Source organism: Corvus kubaryi, unplaced genomic scaffold (genome assembly GCF_017639235.1).
Source record: "Corvus kubaryi isolate FWS band 111438036 unplaced genomic scaffold, C.kubaryi_AGA036_p1.0 76, whole genome shotgun sequence".
NCBI classification, from domain to species: domain Eukaryota; kingdom Metazoa; phylum Chordata; class Aves; order Passeriformes; family Corvidae; genus Corvus; species Corvus kubaryi.
The window spans coordinates 2,402,827-2,428,517 of record NW_024582063.1 but is presented as its reverse complement, the minus strand read 5'-3'; the positions used below and the strand labels follow the sequence as shown (position 1 = coordinate 2,428,517).

The following is a 25,691-nucleotide window of genomic DNA, read 5'->3' as shown; positions in this document are numbered from 1 at the left end:
GCCAGCCGCGGGGAGCGCGCGCCATGGCGGCCCCTCCGTGCGCCTTCTCGCCCCGCGGGTGCCGCCTGTTCGCCGCGTCCGGGCCCGACGGGCGGCTGCGCGTGTGGGACACGGCCGGCAGCCGCCTGCAGCACGAGTACGTGCCCTCCGCTCACCTCAGCGCCGCCTGCACATGCCTGGCCTGGGCCCCGGCGGGGGCGCGGCAGCCCCCCAGTAAGGTGCGTGAGGGGAGGGAGCGGGGAGCTGGGTGTGTGTGGGGGGGGGGGGCGATACAGGCGAGGGGGGGAATGGGGATGGGAATGGCGGCGAGCCGGGCAGCTGTAACGCGTGGCCGCGGCCCGCTCGGCTTCACCCCGCCCTCCTGGCGCCATGTGGCCGGGCGGGCCGGGGAGCGGGGGCGCGGCGAGGGGGTTAGGGTCCTGTGGGCTCCGCGGGGTTCGGGCGCCGTCCCGTCCCGTCTTTCCGTGATCCTGGGGTTTGGGGAATGTCCACGTGTGTCTCGCCCCGGGAGGAGGGGACGCGGGAGGAGCCGCTCCCCCTCCCAGGATTGCGCTGCGCAAGGTAAATTTCACGTGTTGGTGGGGGAAGCGGCTCTGGAGGTTTTGTTCTGTGTTTTTTTGGAACAATAATTCGGCCGAAGCACTGACTGTGTAAAACTATTTGTCTCTCATATTATCTGCGTGGAAGAAGCCTTCCTTGAAGGAGCGAGGTATGTTACTTGATGGTACGTCTTGCCTTAATTGAAAAGGTGATGCTGCAGAGCAGGTCGGCTGCTGTGTGCCCACTTAGTTCACTTTACGGGAAAGGCAGTGTCTCTCCACACTTCCTTACCCTTGGAAGTACTTCCATGCAAGCTGTTACACTCTCTGTGATTCATCTTCTTGAGTCCAGGAATCCTGCAAGAAGGTATTCAGTAGTTTTAGTCACAGCATGCCATCAGGAGTTCTTGGATGTTCTCCACCTTGATCGAGTTTTAGTTGACTTCACCTCACATCAACACCGAACCTGAAAATATCTGGAGCATATACTGGGGTACCTTTTTATCCTCTTTATGTTGAAGTAATGCCATTTTCTTCAATTGAAACATACCATTTCATGAGGAAAAAAGAATGCAAAACCTGGATAAAGTATGTGAAATCCACCCCCTTTGCCATAAGAAGTAGGGGGTGCTTTTTGAGGTGCGTTGCAGTATTTCAGCAGTTCAGTGTATTTGAAATGCTGTTAAGGCTGTTTTAAAATGCTTAAAACACAATTATCAACCCGAAGGAGGGCGATGTTGTCTTGTTGAGTAGCTTAGTCCCTGAACTTTAACAACTCCCAAGACATTGGAAGAATGAGGTGAAAAAGTCAGTTTTAGATGGGCCTAAACCTGTTCCTTTGTCATGTAACTTTGAAGTAGAAAGGATCCGTGCATTAGTTGCAAAGCTGTGTGGGTTCTTTGCTCTTAAATTCACTGAAACTGGCATGTGAAAATGGGGTTAATCTGTCTTGTGGGGAATAAAACTAAAGTTGACACACTGTGGTGCTGTAAGTCAAGCACTGGAGGTTTCTGAGAGGCTTTTAATACTTTTTTTAAGTTAACCTTTTCTGGAGACACACTCCTAAGCCCCACGGGTCTTTGTATTTAACCTGGTTTAAGGTTATATGAAAATGGACTTAACCAGACAGCACTTAGCTACCTCTCAGTGCTTTCTAGTTATTCCAGTAGTTTGAATCCTGTCCCCTGCTTGCAAGCTGGTACATTTTAAAGTGGAGCTGGGAAACATATTGTTTCTTGGAATAATTGTGCCATAAACCCTTTATAAGTCATTGGGTTTTTCCTCAGACTGAGTTGTAGAACTAAAACTGTGATAGTTCTGCCAAAAACATTTTATTAAATGTGTTTTTTCTGATGTTATTTAGCCTCTTTTTTTTTTTCTTCTTTTTTTTTTTTTTTTTTGTTCCTGGAGAGTTGACATCTGTCTAGGCAGTTCCAGTATCTGGTATTCAGGGGTAGAACTCTGCCAGTAGATAGCTATAAATGGTGTTTGGCCAAATTACACTTAAACTCAGTGTGTTTTGGACTGCTGCCATGTTAATGGAGGCCATGTGTTATAGGGAATATTAGAAATCACATTTTGAACTGCAGGCTCTGGAATTGCTGATGCAGGGGTGGATTTACTGGGATGCTCCCTGCCCACATGCTTCCTGTGTGCAGTGTTCATCACCTCCTGTTTCATGTGGTGTCTTGTGCAAGACTGGACCTCCAACATTCAAAACACCTTCTTCCACTTTCTTCCTAACAAGCTGCAACTGCCCTGTCACTGTCAACTGTCAAGACCTTTAGATTTCTCCCCATTTTAGTGTTTGAAATGCTTTATTTCACATGTGACCAGCAGATTTCTGTTTAGAAAGTCTCTGTGGCTTACCTAGCCAAGGGAGAAGATTATGGAAAAATGTGTGCACCGTTCCTTTTCACGTAACTTCTTTTAACCATCTCTACTAATTAAAACACTGTCCTTTTTCAGGTAAAGTTGAAGGATTTCTAAATAAGCTTGAGTTCCAATAAATCTGAAAAAGAAATCAAATTACAAGGAAGCTGATACTTATTCTGTCCTGTCCATGACAACAGGGTGCTCTTCTGTTTAAGACCCTGATCCACAAGTGCATCCCGCCTGGATGTTAAGTGCAGTTGTCAGTCTCCCTGTGTACTAATCTAATGCAGGGTAGAGAAGTTCAATTGATTTTTTAAAGTTCTTAGAGTGTTTTTTCAAATCATCTCAAACATTAACAGGTGTCTGAATTTTCCACTGGCATTTCTTCATGCAGAACTTTCTGACAAAGTGCTCCACTCATACTGCTGATAAGGGGTGGTCGGTACAGAAATGCATGTGGAAAAAAAACCTGGAGAAACCTTCACTGCCCCTTGCTTTCCCTTGACCCTGGACATAATTGTGCACTTACGGGAATTCTGTTGTGCCTTTGAGTTGTTCCAAGGAAATTTGCTATAGCAAACTGAAATGAAGGGTGAAAAAAATGTAGTTGAAAGATTTATTCAGGGAAAGAGAATAAATAAAGTCTGTTACTAAGTTTGGTTTTGCTTTGCAGTGGGGGTGTGTGGGGTAATTAGTAAACCTACATAAAGAGATTGAAAAGTACCAGAAAACACATGAATTGTACTTGTATCTCCCCTCTGTGGCCTTTGTCTTCGCAAAGACAGCAGTTTCAATTAGTTGCCATTGCTGCCAAGAATGTACTGGTTTAGTGTTTCATCATATATGGTCTTAAAACCTGCTTGATTTACTTGGTTGCACTTTGTGACTCTGATGGTTTCTCATCATCTCTTTTTTAATATTTTATAAATACTTTTCTTTCCCAGGAAAGATAAAGCCTTAAAAAATACTTGCAAAAACTCTTAGTGTAATCACTTTTTCCAGGAGTGCTTTTGATGTAAAAGTTATCTTTATGGCAATTTGGTATTTCTTGGCCTAAACCAAAACACTTTTATTTGCAGAAGGTGTTATCTCTGTTAAATATAGAAGGAACAGAAAATCCTGCTTCAAAGAACCAAAGTATTTTTCCTTCACTATCAAACTTTTATATCTTAGTTGTGGTGAAAACTACCACAACTGATTATCATTATATTTCTGGACCTGAGTAGAAATTATTTGTGTTCACTGCGTCGTTTCTGGTGTAAAACAGATTAGCTACACCACATGGAACTTGAACAGAGCTGGTTGCTCACATTTTATCAGTCTCCTTGGGCTTCTTCAGGCTGCTTGTCAGTGCAAGTAGATTTATTGTGTAGAGGAAGCATTAGGATGTGTGTAATTTTTAAATTGGAGAGAATGCTTTGCTGGGATGTAACAAATGTAAGGAGACTTACCAAGGTCCAATTTAAAAACTGGTCAGTAGTATTAGTGATTTTTTTTTTATTTCTTTTCATGTCCTTGGACAGTTTTTTAATTTTCTTTTTTTATTTGTGTGTGTGCAATTAGTGATTAACCCAGTGAGAATAAATGTAATGGCTTCTTCTGCCCTCTTTATTTTAGTTTCACATGTTTAAGAACCAGTTTAATTCCTTCTCCCCTTCCCAGTGATCTGCATTCTCAAGTTCTTGGTTAAGGGAGACAAAGTGAAATCCCTCCTCGAAGTGGCTGATAGCACTTGCAGAGCAAGAGAGTGAAGAATTTTGAATTTCCTGATCATATGAGGACCTCTGGTGCAGACAACAGGACTTGGGCAAGCACTTTCCTTTGAGTCCAAGTCACTTTCCTCTGTGGAATGGGGTAGCACTTTCTTTTTAAGAAGCATTATGAATGCTTCAGATTTGCAAGATTCTTCTGATTACCTTTTGAGAAAAAATAAACTAATCATGGTCAAGCGTTTCCATTTTGTGGATGAAATATTCTGAATGTGTTAATCTTTACTTCTGCCTCTGGGACAGGAACTTTGTTAAAAACTTTAATGTGTTTTTCCCACATGCAAAATGGTCTCCACCAGGTGTTTCCAAGTGACTCATAGCAGGTTTGTTACCTTATGCATGGAGGTACAAGATGAGTTTCTAGGATTCTGTACACTTCAGTGCTTGTTTTGTGTCTTAGCAGAGTTTGTGCTGGCTGTCTGGGTCTCAGACTTCTCTTAAGGTTTTTCTTCCACCTGCTTTAACACTGAGATTAGCCAGTCAGACTGATTTATTTCATGGTTTCTCTCTTTTGATTTTCCAGGATGGCCCCCAGAGGAAAAAACGGAAGTCTGAAGTTGGAGAAGTGGACAAGCAGTTAGATATCCTGGCTATTGGTACAGCAGTTGGTAGCATTTTGTTGTACAGCACAGTAAAAGGAGAATTACAGAGCAAGCTAGTAAGTAATGCACTCTTCTTCACATGCTACCAAACACTGATGGTTTCGGTCAGTTTAGGCTGAAAACAGTAATGATTAAATGCCTCACTGGCATTTAACTGGAGGGTTAAATCCTCAGGGAGACTGTCATACCCTCAGTTCCTGCACGGCATTGTGGGAGAGAAGGGCAGAACTCATCAACGCTTGGGAAGCTGTCACACTGTTGGACTCTTCTGTAAATTTACCTCCCTTGTGGAAGCTCTTGAGCTCTCTCAGCGTGTGATCTTTTTTGAATGATACACAGTGGCTTTCATTTTGCCTTTCGGAGCTCCCAAGTACCTCCAGTTTAGTTGTGGGTTACATAACAAGAAACACGAATCCACATGAATGGCTGTGCAACACTTTTGAGCCTTGTTTGGCTGTGTGTATAAAAATAGCAGACAGGACAGGTTTTGTTTGTTTTTTTTTTACTCTGAAGTGCTAGAAAAATCATAGAAACATAGAACATCCTCAGTTGGAAGGGATCATCAAAGCCCAACTCCTCTCTGGTGGCATCCCCCCCTGAAACTGAAGGGAACATGCAGGTGTGTAGATGCTTGTGGTTAAGAGTGAATGATGAAAGTCACAGGCCCTACATAATCTACAGAGTTGTATCAGTAAATTATACATTTGGTGTGGAAATTGGTGTCTTCTACTATAAATGCACAGCGGTGGGTTTTGAATAAGGGATAAAAGAGAAGGGAGAGAGAAAAAAAGGTATAAAGGGAGAAAATCACCAGTCCTGGCTCCAACATCAAACCAGCTGATGGAGTGTCCAGTGTCCTGGGGTGTCACTCAGGCTTTGTGGGGGTACCTTTTTGTAGGCAAGTTCTGCCCACCCCGGAGCAAAGTTTCTCACTTTCTATGTGAATTAGTTACCATGTCCAGTTTGTTTTAGACCTTTCTGGAAATGGGCTGGAGGGCTTTGGGGGTCTTTGGTGGTCTTGATCCCCCTGCTGCTGGGGGTGCCTTTTTGTCAGCAGTCCAGGCCCACTTCTTGAGTCAGTCCTGCACTTGTGCTGTGCTATGTTGTCCTGATGACCAGGAGCCAGAACAAGGAGGGACCAGGAAAGTGCTGTCCTACCTTTGCATGGCCCCCTCCTCCAGCCACATCCTTTTCTTTCCCACAGTGTGTTCTTACCAACAGTCCTTGGTTGGTTCCCTGGCTATCTGGCTGTCAGTGTTTGACACACACACATTAGATTGTCTTCCAGCCTTCTACATGGCCCTGCACAGGACAGCCCCAGGAATCATACCATGTGCCTGAGGGCATGGTCCAAATGCTTCTTGAACTCTGGCAGGCTGGGGGCTGCGACCACTTCCTTGGGGAGCCTGTGCCCTATGGGTGAAGAACTTTTTCCTAATATCCACCCTGACTCCCCCTCTCCCAACACAACTTCTTGCCATTCCCTTTGGTTCTGTCACTGTCCAGCAGAGAGAAGAGATCAGTGCCTGCCCCTCTGCTTCCTCATGTGAGGAAGCTGTAGACAACGTCTCCTCTTGTTTAGGCTGTGTAAGCCAAGCCAAAATACTTAACTCTATGTATCAAAATACGAAATATCTTTAATTTACATAACTGTATATTTATGTTCTTTCATACCACACACACTCTTCAAGATGCCAATGATTGGAATTTAGTTCTCGAAAGAGCACCTTGTTGACATTCTTGGTGTGGGGAAGACTCAGTTGTCAAGACACCTCCAGTGAGTTGACCCTCTGTTACCTTTTGTAGGATGGTGGTCACGACAGTAGAGTAAACTGTGTGAGATGGCATCAAGACAACTGCTGCTTGTATAGCTGTTCAGACGACAAACACATCGTGGAATGGAACACACAGACCTGCAAAGTAAAGTGGTGAGTAGTGCTGCTTTTTGATTGAATTTTTTCACACTTGCTTTTGTGTGTTTTCTCCCTTGCAGGTTTTGGAAATGCTGCACTCTGCTTTCCAAGCTTCATGCCCACAAAGTGGCCGCTGGCTATTATTTTTCTGAGATTGGAAGTGGTTTTATTAAGGGATGAAAGCATAATTGTCATAGTTGGGTATCTTCCTCTGTGTATTGGAAAGGCTAGATGAAACTTCTTAGAGGGGTTTGGATCCCTCCATGCTAACTTTTAGTGAGACTGAAAGACTAAAAGTCCCACTAAATGCTGAAAAATCTAAATTCTAGAAAAAAAATCCTTGAGCAGATACTGGAAGACCTCATTCCAGTAAAGCGTGCTACATGCACCCAGCTTTGCTCAAAGGGCCTCGCTGTGATGATAACCCATTTGGTTTCGCTTGCTGCTGATGTGCAGTGGGGACACTTCCACTTGGCTGTCTGAGCAGGCTGCTACTGTTAAAAGTACTGTTGAGCAAAATTGAGCTTTGTGCAGAGTCAGAAAATGTCTGGTGTAGGCATTTATTTTCTTTTGTAATAAAGTCAAATTGTTTTTAAACATCAAAGAAGAAACCAAGATTTCTATTAACAATCCCGGTTATATTTCTTCAATAAAAGCCTACTGTGTGATGGCCCACTGATCCTTCTCTTGATACTGTTTCTTTTCTTGTGACGTTTCCCAGTGTTGGGTTATTACTGCAGCGCTCTTGGTTTTATTAAGGTAGGCATGGGCACCGCAAGCAGCCCATAATCAGTTGCCACTTTGGTATCCCTAGGAGAGAGATGCATTCTTAGGTTGTATTATGTTGAGACCCTATGCAGAGTAGCAGAAGGCTGTAAAATCTCCCTCTAGCCCTATTAGAATTGACCACCCCCAGTTCCCTCACCCCCTCCCTCTTCCATTATGTGCTTTAGTGCCTAAGGTGCCTTCATGGCCCTCCACTGGATTTATTCCATGTTTTCAGTGACTTTGTTGTGGTGTCCCACTGAATGTAGTGCTCGGGTGCAGGTTCAAGGGTTGCACAGAGCAGAGTAGTCACATTCCTTGACCTGCTGATAGCACTCTGGCTAGTGCAGTTCATACACAGCTGACCTCATTGCCACAAGGACTCCCTGCTTGCTCGTGCTCAGCTTTACTGTGAGGACTGCAGGTCTCTTTTCTGCAAAGCTACTTTCTAGCTATTCGTCCCCCACCTGTACTGGAATTTTTCCATCTCACCTGCAGGACTTCACATTTTCCTCTTAAGCTCTGAGATTCTGACAGCCTGTTTCTTCTCAGGCCTGCTGAGATGCCCCTGAGTAGCAGCCCTGTCCTCCAGGATATCAGCTGCTCCCCCTAATTTGGGATTGAGTGCGAACTTGTGTGCATTGTGTCCTGTTTTGAGATCATTAATGAAGACCTGGGCAGTTATGGAGGATATTAAGCAGTATTGGGATGTCCTTAGGGAGTAACACCAGTACCTGGCCACCAGCTGGACTTCATACCAGTGATCACAACTGTTGGAGCTCAGTGATGCAGCCAGATCTTACTCTCCTTAGAGACCATCCATTCAGGCTATATATCTCCAATTTGGCTGCAAGGATACTGTGTGAGAGACCTTGTCAAAAGCATTGCTGAAGTCAACTTAGACATGTCTCTCCTCATCAGCCAAGGCAGTTGTCTCATTAAGAAGGCAATCAGGTTAGACATGGTTTGCCATTTGTAATTCTATGCTGGTTGTGCCCAGACACTTTTTTGACGTTTTAGTGCCTGGAATTAGTTTCCAGGTGGATTTATTGTATAACCTTCCCTGTTGTTTCCTGGATTCTCCTTCTGTGCATATGTAAGTTCTGTCCCTTTCCCTGTTTCAAAGGAAAGTTCCATGCATTCATGGTACACTTTTCTATGGAGAAACCCCTCTTCTTTTTGCCTTCCTGGCATGTCTTTGCTGAAGTGCCTTCCTGAAGGTCCTTGTTTTTCAAGGCATCCATCCCACTGCTGTTCTGTGAGCCCAGTGAGAGCAAAGCTCTGAAGCCCCCCATGGACATCTCATTCACCGTGTTTGTATCCCATAGCATGTGTGTTCATGTACAAGTACTGGAGATGGGTCCCAGCCGTGCTGCTTTCTCAGGAAAAGTGAGAGTTTCTGCTGTCATACTTCTTGGGTGTTTCCCTCTACCCCTGTCCCATACCAGGGACCATGGAGTCAGGGGGATGTGGTTGTGAATGTAGTCTGAGACATTGTGTTCTTTCATTTTAAAGATGGCAACAGAAAATAATTCCCAGAGTGTATAGATTGAAAGTACATGAGCAGTGTAACACCATGGTTTTTACCTGAAAATTTTCCGTGGTAATGTTACAAGTCATCCCTAAGGTAACTCAAGTTGGAAAGAGTAGAAGAAATCAGTTCTCTTAAAATTTTACCTACCAGAAGGAACAAATTACCCACAATAATTGCTCACACCTAATGTACATGTGAGAGTGCCTTCATTCCTTAACACCTGTCAGGACCTGGAAATTAATATTTGTGTAACCCACAGAGGAAATCTGGATGGTTTCTCCTGGGGTGGAGAAGTGGTATTAAATTCTTTTTTAATTTGCTTTTTCAGGCTTCTAGACATGTTTCTATAGAGGTATGGACTGGTAGAAAGGGAGTTGAAACCATGTAGCTTTAGGTTTGACTTTCTTAACTACTGTAGGAGTACTCCACAGGGCCACTTCAGGAGGTGTGTGCAGCACACATGAAACCTCTGGCAGAGGGACAAGCTGTTGGGGAAGAGAGTCTCTGAAGAGGCAAGACAAAGTGTTGTAGAGAGGTAGACTGAAACATTCTGGATGACTTCTTGTCTCTCTCTAGCTTTTTCATATCTTAAATACTCTTGACTATTTAGAGGCATTCTGGACATGTCCTTTCTGAAATCCTGTTTAAAACTCTTTCCTGTAAAAATTACATAAAGAGTATCCAAGGTGAAAACCAAGGGATTTTTGCTGTGCTTTATATTCTGCAGTTTAGTTTAGACTTGTCTCTTTAGTACATTAAAAAATACCTTCTTGGTTTACATTATTAAATTATTAGTCATGACCTTGTTTTTGGAAGAGAATACAAAATCTTGTCATACTCTCTGTGAGGTGCAATGTTATTTTTCAGGTTTGTGGGCTGTAAAATTTTCAGCTTCTATCAAAAGTGATACAGTAAATGATCTCTGTTTTAGAAAACAGGAGAGATGTTGCTTGGGCATGTGGAAGTTGTTTGGAAATATTTCCAGAAGGCGGTTTACAGTCAAAATGTGGTGTGTTGCAGGCTACCTCCTAAGTGTAAAGGGTTTGTGTTAATGCTTTCCTTGCAATTTTGTCCCGTGAGAAACGCATAGTATCAATATTCCTTCAAAGTACATTCAGGTTTTTCATGACAGCATCTTTATTTTTTTCCCTTTTTTTTTTTTGTATTTTTAAGTAGTGCTTTGAGCCATAGACCATTGAGGTGAAGTTTATTATTGTCAGTGACATTCAGAGACTTGGGAGGAGGGCCAGTAACTGAATGGGCTTTGAAACTCTGAATTTTAGTGTTGAGAAGGCCTTTCTGAACGGTTTGCTGAATAGAGAAGTCTTGAAAATGGTATGGCTCTTCTTGCCCTATTTTCAGAAGTAGAAAACTTTGAAAAGAATTAAGAACAGAATAAGCAAATGTCAAAAAAGAAGTCAACAGTTCAGTATTGAATGGCTTTATATTTTTGAGTTGTGGTTTTGTTGTAAACTAATTTGAAGGCAAAGTGCAGAAGCGGAATAGCTTTGACCTCTTCTTTGACTACATGTATTACTGGTTTTTAAATTTTGCCTTAAATTTTCCATCATGGTGGTTTTGATATTATCCTAATGAATACTGTTTTTTCTATTTCTCTTTCTCCTTTTGTATAAAAACTCTCCATCCCAATTCTAGTAAGTGGAAAGGCGACACTAGCAGTGTCACCTGTCTATGCATCAGTCCAGATGGAAAAATGCTGCTGTCAGCCGGTAGAACTATAAAACTGTGGGACTTGGAGACCAAAGAAGTCTACAGAGTAAGTACTTCTGTACCTTTGTTAAACTAGATGCAAAAATATGCCCTTCTTTATTGGTGGCACTACCTATCTAGTGTTTCCTGATCACACATCTGGAAATTTCACTCTGTGTGAGGATACAATTGGCAGTTTCGGGATTGCTGGACATTTTTGCTGTGATGGTACCCTAAACTGCAGTTTCAACTTGCTGAGAATTGAATGAGGGCATTAAATTTTTGTTTCTGAGCATGCTGCCAGCATCCTTTCTCAAGGCTGTAGGAGAAAGATGGATGCTGTGCTTTTTAACTGGGTGCCTGTCTGGTACCCTTCTGTCAGGAGAATTCAGTTCACCACCGTATCAGTTACTGCTGGCATGGGTTTTAATATGAGTCCCTCCACAAAGCCTTCGAGTTTCCTTGCTAAACTTCATGTAACTGATGGCATTATCAGTTTTGCTGTTGAAACAGTTGGAAGGCATAGGAGCAACTCCTTATTGTTCTCTGAGCAGGGCTCAGACATTGAGCAAATGGCCATGCTTTAGCTGATCCGTGAATGCTGCCGTGTTCTCTTGCCTGCTAGCAGACAGGACAGGGATAGTCTCTGATCTCCTGGTACTTGCTGTCAGGTGAGTGTGTACACATGTGCTGTTACTGTGGGCTTGCTGGCACATGGCAGCCACCATGTATGTCTGCATTCTATAATGACCAAAACCACTACTTGCAAAAGTAGATTGAGGAACCAATTTTTGGGGGGCCCTTGGGGGTGGTGTTTTGCCCAAATTTAGTGTGTCAGCACACGTGTGTCCATTGTTAAAGCTGAGAATGAAACTGTGAATCTAGTTCTGTTGGAAAGGTTGAAGTGTAAAATTGGGAGGGCAGAGGGGAGTGCTTTGTGACAGTAACAGCAGTACAGGTGGATGTGATTTCTTTTGCATGGATTTAGTCCCAGTGAATTTGCCTTTGATTCCCCATTTAACTTTTAAAATGCTGATAAATATCTGTCAGGTCAGAGAAAGCTTCCTTGACAAACAGAAATGCAAGGAAACTGATCACTAGTTAAAAACTACTGAGCTGTCCTTGTTGACTGAGTAACACTCGAATCTTTCCTAATGTTCTTTATTAACTAATGTTTTGATTTTTGCCATATGACTGCTTACGACAATGATGGAAAGATCATGTTTTTTCTCTTAGCATTTCACAGGCCATGCTACATCAGTGTCATCATTAATGTTTACCACAGTGAAACCTATGAATGAAAGTAAACCGTTTGATGGAATTACAGGACTGTATTTCTTGTCTGGAGCTATACATGACCGATTGTTGAGTGTGTGGTATGTAAGCTTTTCATAATTTGTGACTGTGATCAGTATTGAGCATAGACTCACCAAGTGATTGTGACGAAAGAAGGCAAAGCAGAAGGGGCATTCTGGAAAAATGCAGTGATGATCTCTTTAATGGTGGTTTCGACTCACTGATTGTTGAGTGAAGACGATATTTTCCTTGGCTGTGTCTGAGCATGCTTCCAGTTGCCATTTGTATCATTAGTATGTGCCAGAACATACTGTGTAATAAACTTCCTTGTTCTTTGCACTTATTTTAGGGTTTATGCAGAGTTTTCTTGCTCAGTTTCACTTGGGAGTTTGCTTTTGCAAGTTAGAACATTTTCTAAGCTGAACAGTGAAATGTCAGCGTGGTGCTTTTGGATATGGTAGATACCACCACATTTACGGGAGATTTATAGTCTTTGTAATGCTTGTCTGGTGCAGAGGGTGCTGGTTTTGCTGTGGTAAATAATGTGTACTTTTTGTGTCTTCCAGGCAGATCAGGTCAGATAGGAAAGAAAAGAATGCTGTGATGTCTTTCACAGTAACAGATGAACCAACTTTTGTTGACCTGACTGTATCAGAAGTCAAAGAAGAGGTAGGACCCATAGTTTGTAACCAAATATGTTCAACAATTTTTACTTACCAGTTTCCTTTTAAGGGTGTAAAGAAAGAAGCTTGATTTGTATTTGGGTTCTGTTATGCAGAGATGAGATCTAAATGCAAATTCATGGGTGTAAGGATATTTATTACAGGTGCATTTATAAAGATGGTAGTTTGAAATACTCCTTTTGAAATCTACTGGGTGCAAATTCAGTGGGTTTTTTCAGACATTCATGATGGTGGAAATGTCAGTTGTTTCCTATTTAGAACAAGTTAGTAATCAAAATGATTGTTAGAACTTGGCAGCAAAAAAAAACCACAAAAGAAATTATTTCTAAAAATCTGGTTCTATGTGGTCCTGGTTTTTTTCTGATTTCAAGTGTTTTTGGCAGTGTAAATGCATTTGGAATTAACTAGCCTTGAATGAGTTAAAGTAGCAGTGTGCATTTGCCAAGTCTCTCAGTTTTAACAAGCACAAGTCTTTTGAAGTAGTTGTCTTGTGAAAAATGTGTGACTGTGAAACATGTTCACAAACTGTTTCTGTAATTATTTAAAACGTTTTTCTCCTGCTGCCTTTAAATTCCATTTCTCAAAGCAGTATTTCATGCTATATTTTTCTAATGTTTCCAGTTCCCTCTTCCTGTATGTATTGGAGAGTATTCTCTAATGTACCGCTGTCATTCAGTTTCTCAGAGGAGTCTGCTCAGTTTCTTTCCTCTAAGCGTATTCACAGTGTCAGTGCCTTTGCAGACCTGTGCCTCTAGACATGTCTGCTACTGTGCAAACTGTTTGACTCAGGACATATTACTAGTGATAAAGTACAATTGTGAATTACCTTTTTAATCTTCTAACACTTGTAGTGAACGTTCCTGAGTTGTTATGTCTTTGGTCTTCCTTACAGATTGAGTGTAACATTATTAAATACTGAAAAAAGTCAAATTGTAGCCATACAACTGTCTCTTGATGTCCTGAACTTCCAGGAGAGTTTTTCTTTGATCTAATGAAACTCTCTTACGGTGCCTTCTTTCAGCCTGTGAAGTTAGCAGTTGTGTGCAGAGATGGGCAGTTGCATTTATTCGAACATATCTTGAATGGGTAAGTTAGGATTCATCCTGAGGATGTCTTTGGGAAAGGTCTGGGGTTACTGTAAGGCAAAGTTCAGTTTGTTATACTGCTGCCTTTAAGCTCTTTTATATGCTCGTGATCCAGGTACCAGCTGCTGCTTTGTCTTGGGTTACTGGACACATTTTTGGAGAACTCACTTGTTGGGGATTGTGTTGCACTTTGATATTACGTGTGGCTTTAACCCAGATTTTTTGTGTCTCTGCCTCTTCTTAGCCATCCGTAAAAGGTGTACAATGGCTGAGGACCTGCTAATGAAAGATGCTTAGATGTTCAAGATATTGAAGTGTTCAAGCTAAACATCTTGGAACTTTTTAATTTCTTTTTTTTTTTCCCCCCAGTTACTGCAAAAAACCCTTAACATCAAACTGTACTATCCAGATAGCAACACCTGGGAATGATGGGGACTCCACACCGAAACCAGTCCCTATTCTAGCAGCTGCGTTTTGCACAGACAAACAGTCTCTGCTGATGGTGTATGGAAACACCTTACAGCCCATCATAGAGAAAGTGGTATGTAGAACTTACCAGAGAGGGTTTGGATTCTGTCATATGGACTGCATACTGCTTTCAGTTGGAGAAATTTTTTGTTTTATTATTTTTGTTTTTACTGCTTTGGAATTGTATAACAATACAAAACATATTCCTTGCCCTTGTTTTGGGAGCTGTGACTGTTGCCCAGAGCTGTTGGAAAGGTGGTTTGTATTATTCCATTTTTTCAGCTGGAGTACAGGTTGACATCATTGCTGACTGTTTCTTGCCATTTCAGCTGTTCCTGAGTTGGGCCACTGAAACTGGTTTTAATACAGTTCTAGTTTACCTGTGTAAACTTCCCTTGGAGAGTACAGAGATCTAGTAACAAAAGGCTGATATGCAAAGGAGCTATGAAAAGAAAGTTCATTCTAATTTATACCAGTGGAATTTGTTCTCATCTTTCAGTAGCATAATGAATCACAGGTGTGAGTGTCAAATACATTAACTGGTTTTGTTCCTGTCCTCCTAGTCTTTGAACACCAGTGAATCCCACATATGTTTGGTACGGGATATCCAGAAAGTGCTGTCACTTAAAACAGATGCTGCTCTAACAAAGGTGAGCTTTGCATGAAATGTGATTTTTTTGCTTCTCTTATTTTACTTAGAAATGAAGTAGGTAGAATTCACTGCTCTCTTAAAATGAGGTTGGATTTCTGGATGGACCTGTTCAGAGCTGCAGAGGTAGCTATAGATGTCCATAACACTCAGGCAGGTGCGGGTAGAGAGATCTGTGTGTGTCCTGGTGTGTGCGAGAGCGCATGGTGGCCCTCCTGTAGCTCAGCAGGTCTGCTTGAGAGACAGAACTGATTGGCTTTTCTGCCTAAGATCAGTCCTTCCCTTAGAGTCTGTTGGTTTGTACAGCCTCTTTGACCCTGCTAGTTTGGGGTGAAGGTGGGATGACTTTGTTTTAGAGTCTAAATCAAATGTGGTGGAACCTTAAGGGGCAGGTCCTTTTTGCTCTTTCTTAATGTGGCCTTCATGAGTTCCTACTCACGGGGACCTGGGAATGTGAGCTTGGCACTTTACATGGCAGCAGTGGCCACTGAGGCCACTTGCCACTGTGTTCTCTCATGCAGGATCCCCTGGCTGTTTAGAGGCTGTAAAGTTCTTAATCATTGTGCATATTCAAGGTCTTGAAGGTTTGAAATGCTTGGAGTGTCAGTGAAGTGAGAGACAGCGCTGTCATTCTGACCCTTTAGTTACCTTCTGGATGTGGTGCTCCATCAGCCAGGCAGGGTTTTGTGCTGCTTCCTCAGTCCTGGAGCTGTTGGGTAGCAGAGCTGAACTGCAGGGACAGGTGTAGGGCCTCCCTGGCATGCAGTGATGATACCCATCTTGGTTTCGCTTTTTGCTGAATTCCGGTGAAGACGCATTTCTCTTGGCTGTCTGAGCATGCCGTGTGGGGAGAAGGTCAGTGATGAGTGTGGTGAGCAAAGGGGATAGTATTTTATCACCACTGGTGTTCTATGATAAAATTCTTCATGCAGAAAATCAACTGTTTGGAAATTGGAAGTTGTTTTGCTCACTGTAGTAGATTTTACTTTTATCACTTCAGAGGTACTTCAAAAAAAAAAGGCCTGGATAGAAGTGCTATGGTTAAAGAAGTGTTCTGGAAGTAGCAGGTAGCATTTTTGATATTCTGGAAGTGGCATACTGCCTTACATCCTCTGTGAGTCTGAAGAGCATTTGGTTGTTAAATAGAAAATTCCATCTCCTTTGTGTTCATTGAAGATGATACCTTAGCTTTTTGGTATAAACTAAGGTGTCTCTCTTTGTCACAGTGGTCACAGCCTAATTCAGACAGCTGAGTTCTGTGTCTGAGCAGTCCCTAGAAGAAAAGAGTTGGGATTGAAGTGAATAGTGACTACCTTTTGCTGTTACATTGTGCTGCTTTTTGTGGTCAGTTACTGCCTTCCAGTGGATGTTGAATTAATCTGCATGTGTTTTATGGGGCTGACTGTTAGCACAGGTGGTATCTATTGCTAGCAAACATCCAAAAACTTGTTGCTGGATACAAACAGTTCTATGAATGTTACAGCAAAAGCTTGTAAGAAAAATGATTCACAGGTGATTCCAAAGATTCCATTGCTCTAGTTAATGATGAAAATTTGCTGTCTGTTTCGTGAGGTTATTCATTCTCTTAAATACGTTGGATTTGCCTAATATTTATGCCAAGAAAATGGGTTGTGTCAGGCTGGTTTTACCACATGTGTGAGAGTCTTCGAATAAAATCTGTATTTTAAATTGGAAGAAAGCTGAAGGTATTAGCCATTCATGGAAATGTGGTTATCTCTGTGTACTAGGTAAAGACACCTGTTGTGAACTCGGACACCAAAGTTCTAGTGCCTGGCATTCCAGGACATAGTACAGCTGTCAAAACTCCAGCCTCGGGGAAGGAGAAAAAGAAAAACAAGAGGAAACCAGGAGAGACAGAGGTAAAGGGCTTCCTCTTTCAAACTCAGCAAGAATGGAGAAACTATAATCATAAATCATCACTATACCTTCTTCAGGTGACCTTGAATTTGCTTTGTTTATTGTGGAAGAAAGGTTAATGATACCATCTTTTTGTATGAAAGAGACTTCTCCCTGCTCAAAACATTTCCTTTATTCAAGCCCTCTGTGCCTTGCCTGTGGTTTTGCCAGGTTGTTGCAGAACTTTGTCACACGCTTGTGGCTGCCTATGCCAAGATATATTAGTGCTTTTCATCCAAAACTTCCTCTGCTTTTCTTTTCTCATGCTATTTTCTGTCAGTGCATTTAAAAGAATATACAAAATTTGTGTTCTTTTCCAGCAGAATTAGAGGGAATGCTCTAAGTTAGGTACTTTGCTTTCAGCTGATACGTGTGAGAAACTGCAGTGACACAGCTCTGCCCTTATTTCCCCTCTGCAGGAGAGCATCGAGGAGCGCCTTGGGGCATTGGATATTGATGTGAGCAAAGTAAAAACTCCAGGTGGCCTTCCCCAGACAGACAGCTTTGCCGTGCTGCTGGTTCAGGGCTTGGAAAGCAATGATGCAGAAATCTTAAATGTAAGTCTTGCAGGCTCAGTGTGTGCTGTTGAATCTGTTCACTGGGACTGGTGGGGAGCCTTCCTGAAAGCTGGGGAGGCTGAACAGTTCAGAATCTGTTGTTTCTCCCAGCTGCTTTTTGCTGATTTGCTGCTCAAGGAAGTGCTATTATGAGTTAGTGGTGGTGTTACTTTTCTGTTACCTGCCTTACTTTGAGTCGGTCCCTGAACTTTGAGGCACTTTGTTTATGATGAATTTGTTATGTCACAGTTCAGATGTTTTACAGGTGATGCTACCAATGCAGCCATGTTCCCTTTAGCTCAGGCTGAAGCATCATCTATACTTAGTCTCCTGAGGGTACATTTTTCAAGCAAGATACTGTTTGAAAAATGAATTGATGACAAGTTTCACTTGAAAAGCTTACCTTTGCATTTGGACTAGGGGGATGTAATAGTACTATTGGGGCAGGGAACTGTTTAAGAATTTGATGCTGAATAGAAATTTCTTGTCACAGATGCTGGTGAAAGGCATTTATTTATGGAAGTCAAACAGAAAATATCAAGGGAGATTTTCATGTGCCTGTAGTGCATCACTTCTAACAGGGGGCAGATGGGCTAGAGGCAATGCTAGATTGTTTTAGATGAGTTTGAGTGTCTTAATTTTGTTAATTGTAGCTGACTTAGAAAATGAAACTCCTTTTCATAGCAAATCTTTCGCTCATTATTCTTAGCATACAAAGGTAGTGGAGTAGAAAGAGATTTACAGCCAGGAATTTTTGATTTTGCTGATTGCTCATACACATGTTAAAGCTGAATTATTCTCTGATCATATGTTTTCATTTTAACAGAAAGTGCTTAACACAAGAAAAGAAAATATAGTAAAGAACACAGTAGCCAGAATGCCTATACATGCTGTCATTCCACTGCTACATGAGGTAGGAGAGCCTGCACTTCTGCTGCTGTCATACAAGCCACATGTGGTTTGCCTTCTAGCTACTAAAAATCCAGGCTATGTCTCTTTATTTTTGAAGTTGGTTTGGTACTGTAAGAGGACTGAACTGTTTCTTAATTTATCTCTGATACACTTTTTATCTTTTCTGGCTGAAGCTTAACCAAAGGACCAAGTGTCACTGTCAAAGCTAGGAAGAGCATTAAATTATGTATTACTATCTTAAATGATTATGTGGGAAAAAGAGGGAAGAGATTAAGCAAAAGCTTGTTTAGTCGATGGCAAACAATCACCATTACATCTTCTTCTCAACTACTAACATGGACAATAATTTGAAACATCAGAAAGTCAATTTGCAGTACCTAAACCTTGAACATCACTTAGTAATTTTAAAAGGGATCTGGCTTCTGAACTGCTTATTCAGTGGTATTAAATAAACTCTTTATTTGGACAGAAATATTTTAATGATTAGTCTTGACCGGACATTACTTTTTAAAGCCGAACATTGGTTAGTAGCTCTTGTTATGTGAATGACATTCTATAATGTAAGTTAATGGTTCAATTTCTTTGGTATTTTAACATGCTATTTGACCACAAGTAAGATTTAGTTTTTATTTATGGTACTGATCTTAACTGAGTTATGCAGATGGCCTGGTGCTGAATGGCTGGTCTTGCAGCACCTCCTTAGGCTTATGTTAATGAGATGCTGTGTTTCTTCCCTGAGACCTTTGTTGGGGAATCTAAGTGCAAGTGTTTAACTCTGTAATCTCAGTGGATGGTCAGACCTTTGTGTAACTGCCTTCTCCCAGGCTTGAGATTTGTTGTGTGAAATGGCCTTTGTCTGATACTACCTTCACTTGTTTCCCCAACTTGTCCACCCTGTAACAACTGCTCTGCTAAGCAGATAAACAGACATGAAATAGAAGAGGTTTCCTCCTACTTACTCCTGCCAGGTTTAAGCTTCAGTGGATATTTTGCATGTTAAGAGTTCCAGCTTTCTTGTAATACTGAAACCCAGCTTCTGCAAGTTACCAGCCTGTGTAGAGGGTGGTAGAGCCAGCAGTGTAATTTTCTGGAGCCTGACAGAGATTAATCCTAGCAAACGTCAAATGCCTGGAGAACTTTCTGCCCCAGTATTGGGGCTGTCAAATGGATCTAATGTTGGGGTTTTGAACTTATTATGTTTGTTACTTATTGCTGACTGGGGTTTTTTGTCCTTTTAGCTTACAAAGAGATTGCAGGGCAACCCATACAGGTAAGAGACAACTCAGCTACAGTTTAATTCACCTAAAACTTTTCACATGTGTGTTATGGTCCCTCCTACCATGTATGTGATAGATTTCCATAGTAACTGCAATTAAACTGCAGCATCTGGAGGTCAAAACTCACCTCATTGTGGGTGAAAAGAGGAACTTAAAACACTTAAAGCAGTTCTTTCTCAGGGTGGCTGAAGTTAAAAAGGGAAAAGGATACCTGAAATGAGCACGTAACGCTGAGAATGTAACTGAAGGCCCCAAAGGTTTACATTACTGATCAATAAGTAAAATAACTCTCAGGTGTAGACCTTGTTTACTTATCGAATGTATTTAGACATCTCTTAGTGTGGTGTTTAATAACAAAACCAGCTTCCCCCCTTCCATCTTGTTATGCTGCCATAAGGACAGCTTTGTTGAGATGGGCTGTGCTGAGTTGTGGGGGTTGGGTTGGTTTGGGTTTATTTTTTCTAAATATAAATTCCCGCATTGTAGGTGGAGAAGAAAGTAGCATGCTTTGATCTTTTAGTCATTGAGACCATCCATTAAAGATTTCAGAAGTACAGACCCCTGAGTTTGTCTAGTTTAGTCCCTCACTGAAATGTCTGTTCTTTTCCTAACAAATAACTCATATACCTCATGGGGATAGCCAAACTTCACATTTCCATCTGCATTTATCTTGTTCTCTAATTAAAGAGGAACACTTTATACAGAAGTATCTGGATATATTTATTTAGCATCTAGAATGTGAAATGGGTGTCTCTCAGCCAGTATCTCTTGGATATAACTTATTTCTCTTTTCCAGTGCCTCAGTAATGGTTCGATGGCTGAAGTCTGTTTTTACCCTACATGCATCCTACCTTTCCACAGTAAGTATTTTTCATTCACGCCAATGCACTTAAGTAAAACTAGATTTAAATGCTTAAATAAATATATATTGTTTCTTCAGGAATCTGCTCTCTGCATATGGCAGTGCCCAAATCAATGTAGAGAGAGTGAGCTATGCTTACACCACTTTTGCTGAACCTACTGCACATTGCTGATAAATTGTTTGTCTCAGTCATTCCTGACATAATTATAGCCATCCCAAAGTCAAACCAAGATAAGTTATGTCACACCTGTGAGAGGGAAGAAAATTACTGCCAAAGAGCAATGTAGCCTGTGTCACTAGATCTTAAAGAGCTAAGTTGTGTTTGTTCTGGTAATGCTCATATTGAAACTGTTTGGGGCATGGCCAGATTTATGGGGTAAGGGTGTGCCAAAGTTGGCAGGGTAGGAAGTAATGCTGTAGCTTCTGGATTGAAGTTCAGCCTTGCCTTACAAGTGATGGATACAGCACTTGCTGGGTTAAGAAAAAGACATTTGGGCACTGTCAGTCCTTTCTGCCATTTGTTGTAGGATTGCTGAGCAGCAGAACTTGCACGTGTTGCTGAGGCTGCATTCGGACACCGGTGTATGTTCAGTTCCCACTTACGCAGCTTTCTGAACAGTGCTTCGCCCCTGCGTGTGGCAGTGACTGTGGAAAGGAAAAGGAGTCTAAGAATTGCCATGCTTTAAAAGTAGATGATACTTCTAAACATGGCTAAGCATTAATTGATCAGGCTGCAGGTTGTTCCTGTGAACCCTCAGCTCTCCCTTCTATCTAGAATCATGTAAGCAAGTGTTGGTTGCCCCAAACATAAAAAAGTATCTTAAAAAACCAAAAACTTTCGGAATGTATTTAACAGCTTCATTTTTTTTCATCCCTCTCTTCTCCCAAGTTGCCAGACCTTATTCCTCAGCTGGGAATGTTATACCAGTTGATGGAGAGCAGAGTAAAAACTTTGCAAAAGCTTTCCCGTCTGCATGGAAGACTCTTCATTCTTGTCACCCAGGTGAGCTTCAACTACATAACATGGGATGTGCAGGGGTATTGTTTGCAGATTTCAGTTCCTGTTGTGATTGCATCTGATGGGATCTGTCCTGGGGACCTTAATGCAGCTGCTGTTCAGCGACGCTGATAATGCTCAGAGCAGTCCCTTAATTAACTGTCCTGTCAGTCCCTGCCCACTGGGAGTGTTTTGTCCTGCCAAATGTTTCTGCTCACCCACAGAGTTTTAAAGAGGAATAAATAGCAGGCACTGGGCCACTTTGGAGCAGATGCCTTTCCGATTTTACTGTCATTTTTACTTTTTTTGGCTGTTAAACCAGCACTGTAAGTGAATTAATGTGTGCTACCCATAATGTAGATTTCATTTACATTGTTAAAGAGTTTTGTTGCCTTTTAAGGTTGAAATAGATGATTTAATCTAAGGCTAATCTGCAAATTCCATTCAGGTTGCAGCATCACAAACAGTTCAGGATGTACCAGAGGTTAATCAGACTGCAAAGCTGGTCTATGAGGATGGTAAGTGTTGTGTGCTAAGTGGAGCTCTGCTCCTGAATTCACATGACAACCTACACTTGATGGCTGTTCATCATGCTGCTGTGCTTATCTACAGTCTGCAAGTACGGGGGGTTTTGGGAGAGATCCGTGGCAGGAAAATCAGTGGCTAATGATGTGGACATCTTGTAGTTAGTTACTCCTTCCTTCTCTTCCTTTTAACTCCTTTAATTCCCTCCCAGCTTTGCATCACAAATGAAGAAATCAGTGAATTGGAAGTTCAGTGTGCTGCTTTAACCTACCTGGCAACCTAAACTTTCTAGTGTTACCTGCCCTTGTGCTAAGGTAGATACAGTGAAGACACTGCTACGTTTGAGTCAGTAGGACATCAGTGTAGGGGATGTCCGTGTGTGGCAGTGCACACTTCCAGTTCAGCTTTTTTCCTACTGCATCTTCACCCTGTGTATGGGTAGCGGAAGTGACCTGGTCTTAACTGATGTTGGTTACCTCATCTCCAGGTAGAATTAGTTTTGGTATGGAAATAGCACAGTTTGAAGACTTGGCAGCATGTGGGACTGGACTTTGTTTGCACAATGACATCTTAAAGCCTGTTTCCCAGACTGAGAGGTTGTTTTCTCTTTCCAGACTCGTCAGAGGAGGAAGGCTCAGATGATGAGATGATTGCAGATAAAGACTCTGACGTAAGTGGAATCAGACCAGATCTCCTATTGTAGCAGAAATGGTGTGACTGACAAAGGTTCAAACATTTCTGTTATTTTTTTTTCCCTAGGAAAACTGGGATGAAGATGAAGAAAAAGAGGAGCAATCTGATGAACAAGACATGACTGTTGAAAAGGAAATCAATGGTGATTCTGATTTGGAACCAGAAAATGAAAGTGAAGAAGAATAACAGCATGAAAGAATAATTTTAGAAGTTTGAACAAGTGGGCCACCAAGCTCTTTGATTCTGGATCCTGTTGCTGAAAGATGCTGTATTTGCATATCAGGAGTGCAGAGCATTGCACAGCCTGTGTGCAGAGGCACCTGTGGGGCACTGCATTTCTGAATCCAGAATGTTTAACCGTGCCAGCCTTCTCTCGCCCTCCTTCCCTACGCTTACTTAGAGAAACATTTCCTCCACCTCCTGGTCAGATTATGCCTGTCATGTGGACATGCATTTGTATCTCAAGTGAAATAAATCTGCCACCGCTGTTTGTGTGGGAAACTTGGTTCAGCTTTACATTGAATTTGTTTCAGATATTCAAGGATCAAAGACAACTGGTCTATACCTTCTTTCCATGCTTCAGTTAGCAATAGCAAGTGGGCATCCTGCCGATTTTTTTTTTTAAAAAAAAAAGGAAACAGAAAAAAGAAAAAAAAAGATATTTTTGTAATATTTAAATTCTGTCCTGAAATTCTTTTCTTCCCCCCTTTCATTGGCTTAGCCATACTTTGGCAATATGTAAATGCCAACTCGACTTCAAAATGGATTTTTCTTTTTTTTTTAACAAATTTGAACTCAAGACTTTTGTATGTACAAATCAATGACTTTTCTTGTGCTTTAAAAGGACATTAGAACTATCACTGGCTCCTAATTTTGTTTTAATGGAGGCTGTATATAAGTTTAATGCTAACCCAGAGGACAGACCATGTTGAGTTGGGTGGGAAGAGGAGAGTGACACAGGGAAAGGAGAAGGTGAAGGCTTGTGAATACATAGCACAGAGCTATACCTTTCTTACGGATTTTTAATCTTTCAGTGGCAGAACAAGGACAGCTATTTGCTCAGCTAATGGAAGCTGAAGTGGTGCAAACACATTTTTAAGAGCAAAACAAGGTAAAGTTTTGAGCCATTCACCACTATAATGTACAATAATATATTTGTCTATAAATGGAGCTGTTGCAACTAAATACCACCCTCTTTGTAAAGTGAATAAATATACATCTCTTTTACCAAATACCTGTCCTGTGGTGTTTGTTGAGAGAGACCTTAGGTAGCTTCAGGTGGTGGTTAAAGATGAAATGCTGCTTGTAGAAGGCAGATTTCTGTTGGAGGAGGAAGGCAGCCTAAAAGGTTATGATCTGCAAAGCATCTGTTGTTCCAGACTTCTTGTCTCCCTCCCTTTTAGTTGTATCCGTTGATTTGTCCACAGCTTGGCTTGCACTAGGGTTGCAGCACTGTGTGGAAGTGCAGGCATTGTGTCACAGACAAAGCTGGAAGAGATGTTCTTGGGTTTGGAGAGCTGGAGGTAGGAGGGCAGCAGGTGGAGGCTTTCAGTCTTCAGAGGGTTTTAACTGACAGTAAATCAAAGTTAATACTGTATAAAGCTGGGCTTTATTTGTTTTCAGTTCTGAGATGCTGTGAAAATTCGTGCCAACACTTGTACATTGTCTGTACTCAAGCCACCAAACGAGGCTGAACTGATGTGTCAGTTTCTACCCAATCCTGCTGTCACTGTGTGCAGGCAGGCTTTGGCCCGAGCAAGAGAAGGGTGTGAATGGAGGGGTGTTCTCTTTCGGCTGAGTGCTGGTTGCTCAGCTTTTGAGGTGTGGAGTAACGCAAGGAGCCAGCTGTGTTTCACTCCTGCAAGGTCCTACCTGTGTCTGCATCCCAGCCCTTCCAGAAGTCGAAGCAGAAGCCCTGGATTGAGGTGAAAGAGCAGGCAGCGTGTCCTGTTAGCACTGTTTGGGTGTGGGGAATGGTGGCATCGGGAACTTGCCACCACTGCCCCTTGTACCTGTAAGGTTGGCACAGCCTCTGTCCATCATTTCTATGCACCAGAAACTGTTCCAGGAGTGGAGCTGGGAGAGAACCTGGCAGTAGGAAGAGCAGGGGGATCTTAAGAGCATTCTGTTCATTCTTGGTTCTCATGGACATTGAGATTCTGCAAATCTGTTTCAGTGACAGCCAGCTGGTGGCAGGGGGTGAGTTCTGCGGTTAGGACAGCCAAGTCGCCCTGACCTCAGCCCTCAAGCAGCTGCTCTGTGTAACAGTGTGGCTGTGGCAGCTGCAAGCAATTGGGCTCCTGGATCAGAAGTTGCCGTCACCTGAGAGCTGATAACTGACAATGCTGTGCAGTTTCTTATCCTTAAAACTATCTGCAAAGCCAAGGAAGGTCTTAGCCAGTCGAGGACTAAACTGTGTGTCCTCCTTTGTCTAGAGAAAGAGACTGGAAATGGGATAGGTCCTCCCTTCTAATCTAATCCTGGTAGTTTGGGAGCAATGAAGAGAATGAGGAGGACAGACAGCTGCTCATTTGGAGCAGTGGAGGTTGGATGAGAATTTGTGAGAAGCCCCCGTGCGTGTCCCGTGCAAACCTCTGCAGTTAAGCAGCAAAGAAATCAATAGGCTGGAAACCCTCAGGTGTAACTTTTGGTTTTATTTGCCCAGCTATTACCGTGTCTCATAGGTGTGTGTTTAATGTCTGTCCAGGCACCCCTGCACGGCCCCTGGGATTTTTGTTTGGTGTGTTTCATGCGGTGACCTTCCCAGTTACAGAGGTAGATAAAATTGACTGTGGTAAGGAGCAATACCAGAGATGGCCAGCGGGTGCCAGACCAGCTCCACAAAATTCCTTGCATCACGGGGCAGCAGGAGCAGCCCGTGACTCGCCTTGGAGGACAGCGTAAGCGCATCGTTACTAAATGCACCCTGCTGTAAGGTGGGGTGGTTCACGTTCTTGCTTGTCTTGCTTCTAAGTCCTGCTTCCGAAGGGACTTAGTACCCCACCAGCACGTGGGTCATCTCCTTTTAGTCCCACTGTCTTTTAGGAGAAGTGTATCTTGGTG

At 42.3% G+C, this 25,691-nt stretch overlaps 1 protein-coding gene and 3 non-coding genes across 5 annotated transcripts; all 4 read left to right on the top strand.

Moving 5' to 3' along the window:
* Positions 1-9: 9 nt before the first annotated feature.
* On the top strand, positions 10-23,133 carry WDR43 (WD repeat domain 43). Of its 2 annotated transcripts, XM_042051434.1 has the most exons (18): positions 10-218; positions 4,707-4,841; positions 6,592-6,713; positions 10,654-10,774; positions 11,944-12,083; positions 12,570-12,672; positions 13,708-13,772; positions 14,141-14,312; positions 14,803-14,889; positions 16,637-16,768; positions 17,225-17,362; positions 18,189-18,275; positions 19,513-19,544; positions 20,348-20,411; positions 21,303-21,416; positions 21,859-21,928; positions 22,550-22,605; positions 22,695-23,133. In XM_042051434.1, the coding sequence occupies exons 1-18, from the start codon at positions 24-26 to the stop codon at positions 22,812-22,814; spliced, it is 1,953 nt and encodes a 650-aa protein (XP_041907368.1). In that variant the 5' UTR covers positions 10-23; the 3' UTR covers positions 22,815-23,133. The 2 variants fall into 2 exon arrangements, with proteins under 2 accessions (XP_041907368.1, XP_041907369.1); XM_042051435.1 differs by lacking the exons at positions 21,303-21,416; positions 21,859-21,928; positions 22,550-22,605; positions 22,695-23,133 and adding an exon at positions 20,941-21,291.
* LOC121676004 lies at positions 7,108-7,185 on the top strand. The gene has a single exon (XR_006020329.1). It is a non-coding gene; the product is annotated as a small nucleolar RNA SNORD53/SNORD92 (small nucleolar RNA).
* Positions 12,187-12,270, top strand: LOC121676005. Its single transcript, XR_006020330.1, has one exon. It is a non-coding gene; the product is annotated as a small nucleolar RNA SNORD53/SNORD92 (small nucleolar RNA).
* LOC121676003 lies at positions 15,649-15,727 on the top strand. Its single transcript, XR_006020328.1, has one exon. It is a non-coding gene; the product is annotated as a small nucleolar RNA SNORD53/SNORD92 (small nucleolar RNA).
* Positions 23,134-25,691: the final 2,558 nt, after the last annotated feature.